At 36.8% G+C, this 18,065-nt stretch overlaps 1 protein-coding gene across 8 annotated transcripts in view; it reads left to right on the top strand.

Annotated features, from left to right (window-relative positions):
* raph1b (Ras association (RalGDS/AF-6) and pleckstrin homology domains 1b) overlaps positions 1–18,065 on the top strand; it is a 61,158-nt gene that overhangs the window by 24,899 nt on the left and 18,194 nt on the right. For 5 of the 8 annotated variants that reach the window (XM_067441517.1, XM_067441519.1, XM_067441518.1 and 2 more), the window contains 3 exons: positions 9,885–10,006; positions 12,259–12,361; positions 12,570–13,144. In XM_067441517.1, coding sequence (XP_067297618.1) covers positions 9,887–10,006; positions 12,259–12,361; positions 12,570–13,144 — 798 coding nt within the window. In that variant the 5' untranslated portion in view covers positions 9,885–9,886. Of the gene's footprint in view, positions 1–9,881; positions 10,007–12,258; positions 12,362–12,569; positions 13,145–18,065 lie in introns of all 8 variants that reach the window. The other 3 variants (XM_067441516.1, XM_067441512.1, XM_067441515.1) reach the window with 1 other exon arrangement.

Raw genomic sequence — 18,065 nt, 5'->3', positions numbered from 1 at the left:
TTCAAAAACTTATATTTTATTCACAATGGAATATAGATAACGTATCAAATGTTGAAAGTGAGACATTTTTAAATGTCATGCCAAATATTGTCTCCTTTTGGATTTCATGAGAGCTACACATTCCAAAAAGGTTGGGACAGGTAGCAATAAGAGGACGGAAAAGTTAAATGTACATATAAGGACCAGCTGGAGGACCAGTTTGCGAATTATTAGGTTATTTAGTAACATGATTGGGTATAAAAAGTGCCTGTCAGAGTGGCAGTGTCTCTCAGAAGTCCAGATGGGCAGAGGATCACCAATTCCCCCAATGCTGCCGCGAAAAATAGTTAAGCAGTATCAGAAAGGAGTTTCTCGGAGAAAAAGTGCAAAGAGTTTGAAGTTATCATCATCTACAGTGCATAATATGATCAAAGATTCAGAGAATCTGGAACAATCTCTGTGCGTAAGGGTCAAGGCTGGAAAACCATACTGGATGCCTGTAACCTCTGGGCCCTTAGCACTGCATCACCTACAGGAATGCTACTGTAATGGAAATCACAACATGGGCTCAGGAATACTTCCAGAAAACATTGTCGGTGAACACAATCCACTGTGCCATTCGCTGTTGCCGGCTAAAACGAATATCTAATTAGTAGATAGTCGGCCATATCTAAACATGATCCAGAAGCGCAATTTTCTCTGGCCCAAAGTGCATTTAAAATGGACTCCGGCAAAGTGGAAAACTGGGACATGTCATCCGGACTAAAGAGGACAAGGACAACCTAAGTTGTTATATGAAGCTGCATCTGTGATGGTATGGGGTTGCATGTGGCATGGGCAGCTTACACATCTGGAAAGGCACCATCAATGCTGAAAGGTATATCCAAGTTCTAGGAACAACATATGCTCCCAGACGTCGTCTCTTTTTAGGGAAGACCTTGCATTTTCCAACATGACAATGTCAGACCACATACTGCATCAATTGTGGCTGCATAGAAGAAGGATCTGAATACTGAAATGGCTAGTCTGCAGTCTAGATCTTTCACCCATAGAAAACACTTGGAGGATCATAAAAAGCAAGATGTCATAAAGAAGACCTAAGACAGTTGAGCAACTTGAAGCCGTATTAGACAAGAATGGGACAACGTTCCTATTCCTAAACTTGAGACACTTGTCTTCCTCAGTTGCCAGACATATACAGACTGTTATAAAAAAGGGGATGCCACACAGTGGTAAACATGGGCAATGTCCAAATTTGAGACGTTGATGCCACAAAATTTAAAATCAACTTATTTTTCCTTTAAAATTATACATTTTCTCAGTTAAAAACATTTGATATGTCATCTATGTTGTATTCTGAATAAAATAATTGACATTTGAAAATTCACATCATTGCATTCAGTTTTTATTCACAATTTAAACAGTGTCCCAACTTTTTGGAATTTTGGGTTTGTATTTTATTTTAAGATTATGAAGGCACATTTATTTATAAAATTGTTATGCACGGATAAATCATTTGTAATAAGTCAGTATTCTAAAAAAAAACAATTGTTGACAGTTGACACATTTTGATTTTATGGTGACTTCGAATCACATTCATCCATCAATAGCCTCTAACTCACATCAATAGCTGCCATCTGACTCAGCTGGATACTTCACATAAAGAGATGTGTGGAGTCATGCAACGTGTTTTTAGTGCTTCATTTTGCATTTGAGGAGTGATTCAGCAACTACATCAGCTCAATATGATAGATTATACAGCTCATGTGTACGTGTGAGTGAGTGTGTGCATGTGGGTGTGCTCGCGTGCGTGTGCCTGTGTCTTTGTGGTAAATAAAGGGAGAATTATCCCTCAGGTTGTATTCTTCTCTCACTGTCCTCTGTTTCACTCTGCTCCTAAGATGCTTGCTTTTTAAGGAAGCTTGATGCTTCCTTAAAGCTGATCTGTGTCCCTCTGCTCTATAAAGGAATTCTGTCATATGCCATCATCCCTCAGAGATCGTCTGGCATCAAACATACACACACACACACACAGAGAGAGAGAGAGAGAGAGAGAGAGAGAGAGAGAGAGAGAGAGAGAGAGAGAGAGAGATACACACAGAGAGACAAGCGTCTAATGTTTTAATTGAAGATTTTTTTTGAGCTTCACAATTGCTTAGCACATGTGATATGCTATTTCTGTCTAGGGTGTGTGGTGCATTCAGCTGTTCACTTTAGATGATGAGAGATGATGGATTTTAATGTGTCTTTAGCTCCAGATACTTAATTTGTCACTACTGAAATTAAGTATTCCTTCTAGTTTCTAATTTTATTAACATTAATAGACATGGTACCAATGTATCTTGAATCCATATTTTTGTAGTTTTTTTTCCATTGCAATAAAATATGTAAATATAATGTTTAAATATAATATAATGGACTTGTAAAGGAATAGTGATGCAGTTATTTCAAAAATATTGAAATGTGCCTTTTTTTTCTTTACATGCCCTCACAGAGCCAACTTCTTCACCTTGCGTAATGCATGACGAGCTGAAGAATAGATGTGGAAAAGCGGAGCTAAAAATACCCACTGCACTCTACCCACCCAAATTTTAACCTCTTTTAATGAAACATCCATTCATTGCTGCTCGTGCAGTTTACAATCAGACATTTGTTTGGCAGTACAGTAACATATTCTTTAAATGTCTCAGTGTGACATGTTCAAAGGTCACAGGTAGGGTTTTGGGTACTTATATGTGCTCTTAAACCATTTACAACAATGTTGTGGTTGAACAGCTGTTATTACTAGTTAGGATGATTAAGTGGGCCAGTAAAAAGCCTTTATTTCTGCAGAGTTGGTTTTTATTTGGGGAAAAAACTGAATTTAGAGAGAGATGAGAAAATAGGAAAAGGAATGTAATCAGAGACCATCTTCTTTCTACTATTATTCGTCTAATTAACTAAATGTGGAATCAAACCAAAGCTCTCAAAACATATGACAATGCTGAATGTCGTGGATCATCAGGGCCCGATATACTCCTCACAGTGAAGTTGTTTTCCGTTCTTTGCTTGGGATAGAAAGAAGTTAACAGTGGTATGCTGTTAACAAACATTTGATGCGGTGATGTTATGATAAATATGTAAATATGTGCTGCATGCTTTCCTCTCAATATAAAAAAGTAACATAACAAAAATGATAGTGGTGAAGAAAACAGCAGTTAAGAAAGAATCTGGTCATAGCGATATGGACATGTTTGCACAAGCTCTGCAATTTGGCTCTCCCATCAAGTTTATTTGTACTGCACTTCACATAATAACTTGATTTAAATCAAAGTAGCTTTACAGTATTAAACTGACGGTCACTTTTAATTAGAATTATAACTTAATTTTCAACTATAAAGCGAGTCTCCAGTGTGTTCATGATTTTACTCATGGGCATCTGACAGTCTGAGCAGAAGAAATGAACCGGGGATGATTTTTTTTTTACGTCAAAGAAGACAGAGCCTCAGAGCACATTCACCTATTATGTAATCCCTATATGGACCAATGGCAGTACAAAGGCAAGCCGAAGCAAACTTAAAAAAAACAAAAAAAACAATTTAAAACCCAAAACAAATTCAAAACCATGATTTTATCCGAAATGAAGTCACACCAGTTTGTTCTTCTATTTTCTCTTGAAGTGTAGTGGCATTGAATGTATATGGTAATATTTAACAAAAAACTTATCCAGGATTATTGCATTGAAAGTAATAAAAAAAAATCTCTCTCTCTCTCTCTCTCTCTCTCTCTCTCTCTCTCTCCTCTCTCTCTCTCTCTCTCTCTCTCTCTCTCTCTCTCTCTCTCTCTCTCTCTCTCTCTCTCTCTTCTCTCTCTTCTCTCTCTCTCTCTCTCTCTCTCCCTCTCTCTTCTCTCTCTCTCTCCTCTCTCTCTCTCTCTCTCTCTCTCTCTCTCTCTCTCTCTCTCTCTCTCCTCTCTCTCTCTCTCTCTCTCTCTCTCTCTCTCTTCTCTCTCTCTCTCTCTCTCTCTCTCTCTCTCTCTCTCTCTGTGTGTGTGTTTTCTTATTTGTGACCAGCTCATGTAGCTAAATTCACACTTGTGCTTGTCTGTTGTTTGTGCAAAAGGAGAGGGTGTTAAGAGTGGCAGCTGTAGTGTACACTGTAAAAAGAAAAAGGAAAATTTTGAAGTTTTTCGCAGTACAATCGACTTGGATGTTTAAGTTATTTCAACTAAATGATGTTAAACTGACTTTAAAAAATGTTACATTTGTATAAACTTATAAAAAAACAGACAGTTTAACATTTCTTAACTTATTTTGATGAGTTAAAACAATGTTAAAACATACGTTGTCATAACTTATTGGACACCTACATATTTTTTACAGTGTAGTTTCTTGATGCTCGTGTGTGTGTGTGTGTGTGTGTGTGTGTGTGTGTGTAAGGGCGCGCGCACGCGCCCTTGTTTATATTACATTGTGGGGACCCAAATGTCCCCATAAGGACAGTGAAGCCTGAGATCACCTACATCGTGAGGACCAGCCAGTGGTCCCACTTTTCAAAAGGCTTATAAATCATACAGGATGATGTGATTTGAAAATGTAAAAATGCAGAATGTTTCCTGTGATGGGTAGGTTTAGGGGCAGGGGCAGTGTAGGGGATAGAAAATACAGTTTTGTACGGTATTAAAACCATTACGTCTAGAGAGAGAGAGAGAGAGAGATTGAGGCACATGAAAAGGGTGGTAGCCTGTTCACCCCCTCTTCCTTTCCTGTCCCCCTCCTTGGCCAGCCATGATGTCATATTCAGCCTCATGGGAAGGAGTGTGTGTGTTTCAGTCAGAGAACAGCTGCTGGAGGGTGGTGTGAGAGCCTTGACAGAACAGCTCATGGGGGAAAGTGAAGAATTCTGCACGTCCTGGACATTTCCTGTCTTTCCCTCCGTCTAAATGATCTGAAAGATAATTTTCACTTTCTTACACATTTGACATTAAGTACATTTGTGTATACAACACCTGACCTTCTGAAATGCAGTAAACTCAAACTATCTACTTTGTTTTGGAAAGCTCAAAATTTGTTAATTCATAGTTAATTATGAGATTATTCTATCTATCTATCTATATATATATATATATATATATATATATATATATATATATATATATATATATATATATATATATATATATATATATATATATATATATATATATATATATATATATAATGACTAACACCTTAAAGTAACACACCGCTGACACGATGATGAGAAATCAAATGCCAGTTTTAAGTGTTTGCAAGTACTCTCAATTAACTTTTATAATTATATAAATGTCCTAATGTCATAAAGCATCACCCTGTCACAAAACTTATATTTATTTTAACATTTTTCAACTTTTTATTCATCTTATTGTTGACTCCTTGAATGCTAATTGTCATTAAATTTGATTAGGAGAGCAGCAGTCATTTTGATTTAAAAAGTTCCACCATTGTCATATTAAGAATATCCCTATATTCATATATGAATAAGAATATACTTAAGTTAAAAATCACCCTTCCAAAATAGAATTGTATGTAGTGGTAGATGAAACACGAAGAATGAATTTCATGTCTGTTTTGTACCATCACCATTGTGTGAGAGAGAGAGCTTAGCGGAGCTTAGTCTAAATCAGCAGCTGTTAAGCAACAGGGTGCCAAGATAACACACCTCTCTAATTTCCCTCTGCATTCTTTTTCTATCTCCACCTATTTTTTATTATTATTTTCTAGGGTTCCATAATTCTGCAAAATCTCCTCTTGTCCCACTCTCCCCCTCTCATTCCCTCTCTCTCTCTTTCTCTCTTTGTGCTTGACTGATTATGCAGAACTGTGGCCATTTGCAGTAGAGTGACTGAAGGCGTCATTAGCATCCTGCTGATCTGAAAGCAGTGAGACTTTGAGCAGTGAGATCGGAGAGCAGGAGGGTTGAAATTATATATTTGCAAGGCTCGAGCTACTGAATTAAGCACATGGAACCTTTGAGAACGAATCTGACTGGGTCTGATTATATCATGTCACTGGACTTGCATATGCAAACCCTGGAAGATGCAGCTCTCCCTATGTGTCTAAAACCACCTCATAATAATGGTTAAAACATTCCGTTTAGTGTCTCCTGTTAAAGTGGATGTCAGCAGGACAGTGTTTTTAGAAAACACCAGGACTCTGACGGTGTTTTTTTTTGTTTTGTTTGTGTGTTAGTACAGCTACCTTGATGGGGTTACGAAGTCAGGCTAATCTCAAGAATCCCTGAACCATTCTCACAGACATTTTACTCCAGGTCTAAATGACAAAACACATAATAGCCCATTGCGATGAGCTGCTAAGAACACTACCGCTCAACAGTGGTGTCGAAAGGCTACGTTCACTGTCAGTTTTTGCGTTTGACAACCACATTTTATGGTGATTCTCGAAATGTCCCTTTTAAAGAGCAACTTACAATAGCCTCTGGAGTACTGTCTCTATGAACGTGTAGCGGGAGTCAGTACTCTTACCAAGTTACCAAAGTGACAGTGACTTACTGTAAGTCTTATGGTGTTGCCATAAAACTGAAAAGGGACCCAATTTATATTAGGTGGCCTTAACTAATATGTACTAACATTTGAATTAATCATTTGATACAATGCACTTATTGTGTACATACATGTTTTTACATGGTCCATACATTTTAAAAATACCCTACCCCTACCCTTAAACTGACCCATATCACCACACCTGTCCATAACTCTACCCGTATCCCAGCTCAATATCAGCAAAAGTGCTTTGCAATACAATTTGAACACAGTAAGTACATTGTACTTATTTTTTTGATGTAAGTAGATAGTACTTTAGACCACCTAATATAAAGTGGGGCCCTGAATAGTATCATAACTTTTGATACAACAAGAGTCCAATCGTATTTTTCGACCAGCGACTGGATCTACAACCTTTATAGATGACACAGCTCAAATCTCCATCGAAACTATGTCCAGTCCGGTTGTGTTCACACAGCTCCAGTTTTCCGGGAATGCTGTTGTTAGTCCCTAAAAAGTATGGGTGTTAGTTCAGTTATGCGCTTGTCACTCCCGTAAAAAATAAAATAAACAGTGTGTAAGTAACCGTATTAAGGACTCAAATTCAGGAGTGATTACCATATTCTGCTGCTTTGTGAACATGGCCTAAGATATATAAAAGGGACAGTAAAGATATAATGTAATACAACTTTTGAACAAAAAAATGTACCATGGTTTTATATGTACCATCATAAAAAAATATTAAAAAGCACTTGATAATAATAAGCAACATTTAAGCATATGAGAATGATTTCTGGATGATCTGAAGTGAAGACTGGAGTAATGATGCTTAATTCAGCTTTGCACTCACAGGAATAAATTACATTTCAACATATGTTAAAATGATGATTTTAAATTGTAAAAAAAATATTTCACTACATTTTTAATCCAATAAATGCAGCATTGGTTAGCATAAGTGACTTCTTTCAAAAACAACAAATCATACCTTCACATTTGAATGGTAGTGTATATTTGGACTTTGGTTGGTGTAGTTTATTTCATGGCTCAATGGGATATGTAATTCTGATTTCTGATCAAAATGTTTTCTATGTAAATGTTTTATAACTTTGTGTAAGAAGCTAAGCTTGGTACATACATTAGTCTTAACACAAACTTGTTGGATCAGAAAGATTGAAGGGGGTCATAATAGGGTTAAGGTGAGCTCAGAATCCCTGAGGGATCATCTCTGCTCTCCGGGGCCCCATAAGGCATGTGAGTTGTGAGAAAGTGGAAAAGATGGAAAATGACAGATGGAGTTGAGAATGTTGTCTGTTAGGGTTTATATTACATTGTGTGTAATAATAAATATATAATGTGTGGGTAACCCTTTATATTACTGTGACCTTGTTACACTTTTTACTGTAGTAATAACTATAAATTGTGCATAATTACAAGCAACTAACCCTAAACCGAACCCCAATCCAATTTTTATCACCCACTACTTTAAATGCATACACTCAAAAAAATTAGTGTATGTATAGACTCAAACTATATTGAGCAATTTTTGCAAATAACAATTTAGTTAAATGAACAAAAGAAATTCAAGTTAAAGCTGACAATTTCTTTGAGTAAATACAGACTATTTGAATTTGTATAATATGTAATATGTAATACATAATATGTATGTTGTGCAGTTTACTTAATAATGTTGTTACATTTATAAAATATTATGTGGTGAACACATTTATCAATTTAAATTACCTTTAAAACTTTTAAATAACAACAAGCATATTTTTAGAAATAAAATGCAAAAATATCTCATTGGACAAACTCAGATTTAATTGAGGGCAGAAATTCTATCCAATGAACTAGTATGTTAGTTCCCACAGCCTAGACACAGGCACCACTCTTCTGCATAATGGTAACCACAAAATTACAGAAGCTCCTCAAGGTCCAACATAACTGAACATTAAACACTTACATAAACTATCTTTCCCTTTACTGAAAAACACATAAAATAACACTTTAATCCCTAAATTTACTCTGGGAACTACAGATCCACTGCCCAGTTAGTTATGTCAGCACAAATATTTTCATGTATGTAAATATATATATAATGTTTATTTGTGATATATATTATATATTTTTTTAATCATAATATATAGTATGTGTAATCGTGATTGTCTCTTGATAATGGTATTTCCTACTGATAGTGAAAGTGAATCTAGCTGTCATTTAATTTGCGTCTTTGCATTGTGACTCATCTGGTAGTTGTTCAGTGAAGTTCATGGTTTGTCCATTCACCCTACCCTGACTCAGCATGAAAAGCCTTGCTTACACACTTGCTGACTCAAGTGTTTTGGTTTGAGTCCCAGTTGTGACTGTACAGCAGTTGCTTTACTGTGCACTAGAGGGCGACGATCGCCTTACACCCTCACACCTCTGTTCTATTGAGGTCATTAATACTAACAAACCCAGCATTCCCTTGATTATAGTGTTTATATCTAGCTAAAATATGGTTTTATTGCACAGCATTGACAGCTTAATGCTGATCTTGATGTCGAGTTAGCATTTTAGTTTTTTTTTATCTGTGTGTGCTAATGTATATGTCTGTGTGCTTGATGCAGTGCAGTATCACTTGTAATACTTAATAACACAAAAGTACTATGCGTAATTTTAATACATTAGCCAGTCAACATAATTTTCATCGGAAATACAGCAGACGATACAGCAGGGGTTGTCATGGCAACAATGGGGGTGAAAACTGATAGTGGGAGATCTAGAGAAGGTTGCTATAGCAACTATGCCAGTCTTTGAGACAGAGCTGAGGTTACCATAACAACCACATCACACCCTCTCAGAAGGCATTGAAATAATGACTTACTTTACGCAGAGATTATCATTTAATGTGTTTGTTAGAAAATATTTAAAGATAATGGGGGAAATGGCATATTTGGAATATATATATATATATATATATATATATATATATATATATATCACAAGGGATTGCAGTGTTGAATACAGATTGGAAGGTGTCATATCACAACCCTCATTTAAAAAGAAAGATTTGAAAGTTTCCATGGTGATGTGAGTGTGAGATAAGGAGAAAGAAGGAGAAAAATAAATTTATATTATACCCCGTGTTACATAAGTGGAAGCAAAATCAGTCATCATGACAACCTGTGATGTGCGTCATCCTTCAGTTCACACTTCAACTGAAACAACACCTAATTGTGTTGATGAGACGCATTAAACCCAACAAGTCAATCTTAATATGTAGTGTGCTTTGTCAACAGGGTGTAATATATGGGATGTTCTTTATGTTTGGACTTGTTGATGTGGATATGGCGCACACTGTATCATGTAACTGTGTGTGTGTGTTTGTGTGTGCGTGCTTACAGCAGAAATGGAGCAGGTATCAGATGATGAGCTGGATCATGCTGCTGAAGAAGACAGCGATAAGGAGGATCAGGATCTGGACAAGATGTTTGGTGCCTGGTTGGGAGAACTGGACAAACTCACACAGGTGACATACTCACACTCCCTGTGATCATTGTGATGTATTATATCTTTAATATAATGCATTATCTTTACTGGGGACTTTTCTCAGAAAATATTTATGTATGCTATTTATTTTGTTAATGTAATTAATTTTGTTAAGAGATGCATAATAGTTCACAATATCATTTGTACCATATGTACTATATCAGTTATTGGTTTATATTGAAAGTTGTTGTTTTTTATTTGTCAGTATAGGCCAGTATTGAATATGTATTTGTACATGCTCATTTCCCTTTATTTTTATATTCTGATTACCTTTTTTCAACTAGGGGACTTCAGCAGACTTTCAAGGGGCCTAAAGATTCATTAAATTTATTTAGATTTGCCACTTCGGCAAAGTGATTTAAAAAAAGATGTATACCTTAAAGGGTTAGTTCACCCCAAAATGAAATGTATGTCATAAATGACTCACCCTAATGTTGTTCCGCACCCGTAAGACCTCAATTCATCTTCTGAACACAGTTTAAGATATTTTATATTTAGTCTGATACGGTATGTAAGTGTATGCACACTATACTGTCCATGTCCAGAAAGGGGATAAAAACATCACCAAAGTAGTCCATATGTGACATCAGTTAGTTCATCAGAATCTCTTGAAGCATCAAAAATACATTTTGGTCCAAAAATTAAAAACTGCGACTTTATTCAGCATCCGTCTTCGCTTCCGCATTTGTTTTCAAACCGCAAATAAAGATTAAAACGGTTATGAATCAGCGGATTGTTTCATAATTCAGATCGCGTGTCAAACTGCTGAAATCAGTACATTTTGTACAGTACATCAGGACATTGGCGATCAGAATCATGAATCAATCCGCTGATTCATGACCGTTTGAATCTTTATTTGAGGTTTGAACATAAACGCGGAAGACAAGACAATGCTGAATAAAGTCGTAGTTTTTGCTACGACCAAAATAAATTTTTGATGCTTCAAGAGATTTTAACTAGCTAACTGATGTCACATATGGACTACTTTGATGATGTTTTTATTCCCTTTCTGGACATGGACAGTATAGTGTGCATCAGAGGTGGACAGTAAATAACTACTTTTACTTGAGTACTTTTTGTTATCAAATATTATACATTTTACTCCACTACATTTCTATCAAGGTCCTCAAAGTCGAAAGTCGTTTCTGTAGCAGCTTTGAAAGCCAGAGGATTACTTTTTTTCTTCTTTAAAAGGTGTTTGAGTTTTTGCAGAAAGCCTTTCAGGAATCACTTGTAGGATCATGTGAAGTTCAATAATTTCAGTTTATAGCAAAATGAAGAAGATGGATGTCAAAATGTTATTTTTTTGGTTGAGTATTCAAATAAACAAAGTTGATTGTCTTAAGTGAAGGTAAACAGTTGGGAGAATATCAGATGTGTATCAGTGTATTGGATCCTTGCATTCATTCTTAAAGTGAGAGCAGCTTTGTAAAGGGCTTTGTAACTTTTATAATAAATAAACCATGATGGCATATTGTGCATTTATGCAGCAATAATAAAATAATGTGTTGACATAAAAAATAAATTTACTTCTAATACTTTGTATTTCTGAAAAAAAATACTTCTGTACTTTTACTTAAGTTAAAATCAGTTTTTACAACTTTCACTTGTTACGGAGTAATATTTGACCAGCAGTACTTTTACTTTTACTCAAGTAATAAGGTTGTGTACTTTGTCCACCTCTGGTGTGCATACACTTAGATACGCTCTCGGACTAAATATAAGATATCTTAAAGTTCTTAGTGTTCAGAAGATGAATGGAGGTTTTACGGGTGTGGAACGACATGAGGGTGAGTCATTAATGACATAAATAAAGAATCAAAACAGTTGAGAACCACTGATCTAATATTATTACACTAATAATTAACACAATTCATTTAAAAAAAATAACATAATCCATTATGAATATACATTTTGTATCAAACTGTACATTACAATGTTGAGATGCCTAAATTCACTTGTAATATTTAAAATCATTGCTATGTTTTAATGTTTTATTTTATCAAAATAGTATATAATTTTAATATCAGCCATTTCTTTGGTTAGTGGCCATAACATAAGTAATTTTTGACCCGAATTTAGTATTCTATTACAATCCTTAATTAATTGACAGCCATAGTAATTTAGATACTTTTATTTTCATTTTATTGAATTGATGTGGTCTATTAATGATTATATTAATTATTTAGTTCTCTCTTCTCACCTAATCTCATCTCTCTCTCTCTAATGTAGAGTTTGGATGACGGGCGTCCTGAGAAAGTGCAGAAAGCTCCTCTCAGACAGGAAACAAACCTTGCAAATTTCTCCTACCGTTTCTCTATGTACAACATCAATGGTTAGACTATACACAGACACACACTACACTAACTCTGTTTACTCAACATTCATTACTCAAAATGCCCTCATATTGCAATTTTCATGGATTATTATCATAACAGCAAAATGGATGTAGCTATAGTTCAGTTCCTTTCTTTACTGTCTCAAAATGTTTGAACAAAAGCAAAATGTATGAGTTCAAAATGTCCTCTTGTCTATCCATGTAGAAGCCATTAACCAGGGTGAGACGGTGGACCTGGACGCTCTCATGGCTGACCTGTGTTCAATAGAACAAGAGCTCAGCAAACCCATGAGCAAGACCTCAGATGGCAAATCTAGACAGAGGCCGACAGGTCGTTCGGCCAGTACCAAACACACCGGAGGGGGCAGCAGCGGAGGAAGCACCAGCAGCAGCACTCGAGCTTCTCCCGCCTCCACCGTACGCGGTGGCAGCAGTCAGTCACGGCCCCTGGCCTCCAACTTTTCCCTGGATGACATCACCGCTCAGCTCGAAAAGGCGTCCCTGAGCATGGACGAGGCAGCAAAGCAGACTTCTGAATCTTCCTCGTCGTCCTCCTCCTCATATTCATCTGCTACTCTTTCACACCCGCCTTCTAACACACATCATCGGCGTACAGGATCGGTCGGTACAGTCAGTGACCAGGAAGTTCGCTCGATCGGTTATTCGTCTAGGTCAAGCGTCAACTCTGCCTCGGCATCCAGCATGGACTCTCTGGATATTCGAGGGCAGGAGAATGAGGCACAGCCACAGAATCCGAACCAAAGCCAGACTAGCACAGAGGTAACACACACTCAACCAAGATATTAAATATTTTTTTCTTTCTATTTCATTCTGAATTATTTCCTAGTGGCACTAAGATTTCAGACTCTAAAGGTTATGATACACAGGTCAACTTTTTGAGCAATGTTGATGGGCAATGTTGCCGTCAACGGGCATCCAGGTGAGACACAGGTCCTATGACCGATCTGATTTATGCAGTTAGAAATGTTTTGCCCATTCTCAATGGGAAAGTGGCCAACCAACATCGCTCAGCAACATCGCTCAAAAAAAGTTGCCCCATGTATCATCACAAATAACGGGACAGTAAACATGACAGTTTGTCCATTAAAGAGCTTATATAGGTATATATGGGTATAGAAGAGCTTCTTACTGTGAGAACCTCAGAGATAAATTTCAGCAGAGTGAGACAAAGCAGATGTGAGGGGCTTAAATCTGAAGCACAACACCAGAAAATAAAAAAAACGATAGAGAGGCAATGTCAGTCAGCACAGGGATAATGGTGTAAATCGGATCTGGTCCTTTTCCCACATAGAATGCTGCCCAATCTCACAACTACAGTTTAGATATTCCAAGTTAACATCAATGAGGCCAATTGTTCACAATCCATTTGACATTTCCCTTTCTTTAGATCTAGGTGCATTCAGTATATCGAATTATTGTTGTATCTCTACTTAAAGGAACCGTATGTAAGAAATGTATTTTAATGAATCATAAAATGCTTATATCACTGACAACAGTAATCCAGCCAGGATATTGTCATTTACAAGTTGTTGTTGTAGCCCTCAACTGATGTTGATGTTGTCATGTTGTGTTTTTGCCTGAAGCTCCGCCCTCCACCTATCTACCAATCACAAAGTCAGTAGTGTTTCGGCATCCGGGTTGCCAGATCTGCTCTAGCTGCAGCCTATCTGGCAACCTCCAGTCAGAGGGGAGGGGGAGAGGGGATACACCTGCAGTAACATTTTTGGCCACAATCTTACATATACTTCCTTTAACTCTTTCCTCGCCAGCGTTAAAAAAAAGTTGCCAGCCACTGCCAGGGTTTTTAACCATTTTCACAAAAATGTAAGAGCCCATAGAATATTGTGTTTTATGAATATCTGAGCATGCAATATATCAAAAGAAGAGCTCTTCTTTTAAACAAAAAAAGTTGTATTCTAGCTTCATGCATTACCTTTTTTATCAACACTTGGATATGGGTAAGTTTCATAAAAAAGCAACATTTTGAAAAAAAAGGTGAGAAAATCATGTTTTTGTGAAAGACTATCCAGATCAGATTCAGAGCGATGATCAAACACAAATTCAGCAGATCAAGTCCATCAACACCCCTAATTCTTACATGGTCCTGGATCAACATTTCATTTAGTAACTTTAGGCAGTTTGGGTTTATATGCTGTTTAATGTTGATAATCACATTATTTTGCATATGCATCTGCTTACATATGAATGCTTTTGTTTTGCGACTTCCTCACGTGTGTTGTGATCAGGAGATTCTGTACGCATTCAGAAGACACATAATAGCATCAAACAGTGAAAACACGGAAACACAGATAATTCCGTGTTTGGCAGGAAATCGTTTTCTCACAAATAATGGAAAATTCCGTGTTTAGCAGGGTATAAATAAAGTCCCAAATTTCAAACTGTCCTGATACCATAATGAAGAAACAGTCTAATTTGCAGAATGAAACGAAAGATTGAACTAGAATGAAAGACTGAACATTTTCTAGTAGCTTAGTATAATCTTTTTTAATTATTTTGTAGGGGAAAATATTTTAACAAAACTGCTTAGTGTTATTTTAAAAAGAATAATGTCTCAGGAGGTTTTAATTTTTTTTATTAAAGCTTACAATGACTACAAATGTTTTACGTATTTTCAGATGAATCATTGAAAATAAGAGTGCATTAAAACTAAATAGGGTCCATTTTGATTTCATGTTGATTTTAATGCTAAGTTTAGTGCAAATCGTTACTTTGGGGTTTCTTAATGTGGATGTTGGTGTATATATGTGGGTGTTTAATTGAAAAAATCTAAATTTAACATTATTTTCCTGTCTGTGACTTCGGACGGGAAAATAATTAGTCTTCGTCATCATTCTATTTTAAATAAAGGTCTTATTGTCAGTCTAATTGCTACCAAAAAACAAAGAGTCATTGACCATTTAAATTGTTTATCCTGTTATTCACAAAACGGTTTAGAACAAAAGCATCTTTACTTGGACAGTCAACATTCCCTGTGACCCAGACACACACACACTTCTATTCATAGCAGTTGTTTGTTCTTTTGCTGAGGGCAAAGTCTGTATTGTGGTTTTGGGAAATGTGATGATCGAGGTTTCACTGAATTCACCATGGAATCATTAAAGCTGAGTCATCTCTTGGCTGCCCACATACTAGTTCTCATACACACACACACACACACACTCATATACAACCAATTTCATACAAAGCAGGCACACTCAGCTTTTATAGCTCTTCAGTACTGCTGTCAGAACCTGGGAAGACAATCCGATAAAACCGAGATGTTATTACGCCACTCTTCTAACCACAGCATTGCTCATCCGCACCAGAATGTACAGACCCTGACACTTCACAAAGCTGTAAATACATAGCTACTGTGGTTTCAGAAGTAAACTAGCGCTGTTTCACAGATGGAACAATGTGATAGAATTTCATGTCTGTGTGTGAAAGAGTATGCGTGCACAAATCGCTGCTGCAGTCTTGCATGACAATATTACACGACATGTAAAGGCACACACATTGTGCTGTGCATGGTCACTATAAACATTACAGTGTGACAATAACACCTGCTATGCAACATGACAAAGCTACTCTAACTCATTGAAATGCATGATGTGTTTGTTTTGGTAACATCTTTGTTGTTGTACTGTGTGCTTACACTAAAAAAGTTCTGTATGAGCAACAGTTGAGATGGCTTCTATAATGTCATCTGTATGAAATATTTCAGGTCTTTTATTTTTTTAATACTGATGATTTTGGCATACAGCTCAGGAAAACCCAAAATTCTCAAAAAATTAGCATATTTCATCTGACCAATAAAAGAAGTGTTTTTAATACAAAAAAAGTCAACCTTCAAATAATTGTTCAGTTATGCACTCAATACTTGGTCGGGAATCCTTTTGCAGAAATGACTGCTTCAATGCGGCGTGGCATGGAGGCGATCAGCCTGTGGCACTGCTGAGGTGTTATGGAGGCCCAGGATGCTTCAATAGCAGCCTTAAGCTCATCCAGAGTGTTGGGTCTTGCGTCTCTCAACTTTCTCTTCACAATATCCCACAGATTCTCTATGGGGTTCAGGTCAGGAGAGTTGGCAGGCCAATTGAGCACAGTAATACCATGGTCAGTAAACCATTTACCAGTGGTTTTGCCACTGTGAGCAGGTGCCAGGTCGTGCTGAAAAACAAAATCTTCATCTCCATAAAGCTTTTCAGCAGATGGAAGCATGAAGTGCTCCAAAATCTCCTGATAGCTAGCTGCATTGACCCTGCCCTTGATAAAACACAGTGGACCAACACCAGCAGCTGACATGGCACCCCAGACCATCACTGACTGTGGGTACTTGACACTGGACTTCAGGCATTTTGGCATTTCCTTCTCCCCAGTCTTCTTTCGGACTCTGGCACCTTGATTTCCGAATGACATGCAAAATTTGCTTTCATCTGAAAAAAGTACTTTGGACCACTGAGCAACAGTCCAGTGCTGCTTCTCTGTAGCCCAAAAGTGGCTGGACCTGGGGAATGCAGCACCTGTAGCCCATTTCCTGCACACGCCTGTGCACGGTGGCTCTGGATGTTTCTACTCCAGACTCAGTCCACTGCTTCCGCAGGTCCCCCAAGGTCTGGAATCGGTCCTTCGCCACAATCTTCCTCAGGGTCCAGTCACCTTTTCTCGTTGTGCAGTGTTTTTGCCACACTTTTTCCTTCCCACAGACTTCCCACTGAGGTGCCTTGATACAGCACTCTGGGAAAAGCCTATTCGTTCAGAAATTTCTTTCCCTCTTGCTTGAGGGTGTCAATGATGGCCTTCTGGACAGCAGTCAGGTCGACAGTCTTACCCATGATTGCGGTTTTGAGTAATGAACCAGGCTGGGAGTTTTTAAAAGCCTCAGGAATCTTTTGCAGGTGTTTAGAGTTAATTAGTTGATTCAGATGATTAGGTTAATAGAACAGAGAACCTTTTCATGATATGCTAATTTTTTTGAGATAGGAATTTTGGGTTTTCATGAGCTGTATGTATATATATATATATATATATATATATATATATATATATATATATATATATATATATATATATATATATATATATAAGCATGTTTACAGTAAAGATATGAAAATAGAATTGTATCTGATTAGGCAATGCAACACAGTACATTTTTTAATAATTATTGTTTCTAAAGTAACACCAAAAACTTGAATTATATGTGTCAAAATGTGAAAGTAATGCAATGAAATTTATTACAATCGGTCTACTTTCATGGCCACATAAAGCTAGTAATTTTTGCACAGTATGTGCAAGGATGCTAAAGAAGAGACATGATGTAACTATCTGCAAAGTATTGATAACATGGTTCGAACTCACTCACACCCACATGATTTGCATTGGTAACGCATAATTAGAAGTTCATCTGCCTAGACCTGTGTTCACCACAAACATGATAATTTTGAAAACTTTACAGCTACATACAAGCCCATTTAAAGAGAGAGTCCACCCAAAAATGACAATGTTGTCATCATTTACTCACCTTCACGATACAATATTCTATCATAATTTTTGTCCATCTCATGTGTCAAGCAAGTATACAGTCGAGCTTCTGTTTAATACAAATAATGTGCTCTATGTATATACTTTGATCAATGTTTATATGGGAATAAAAGCCTAAATTAAAGTTGTTCCATCATTT

This window comes from Pseudorasbora parva, chromosome 4, assembly GCF_024679245.1.
Source record: "Pseudorasbora parva isolate DD20220531a chromosome 4, ASM2467924v1, whole genome shotgun sequence".
Lineage (NCBI taxonomy): Eukaryota > Metazoa > Chordata > Actinopteri > Cypriniformes > Gobionidae > Pseudorasbora > Pseudorasbora parva.
Note: the sequence above shows the minus strand (reverse complement) of the source record. Positions and strands in the feature narration are given on the sequence as shown.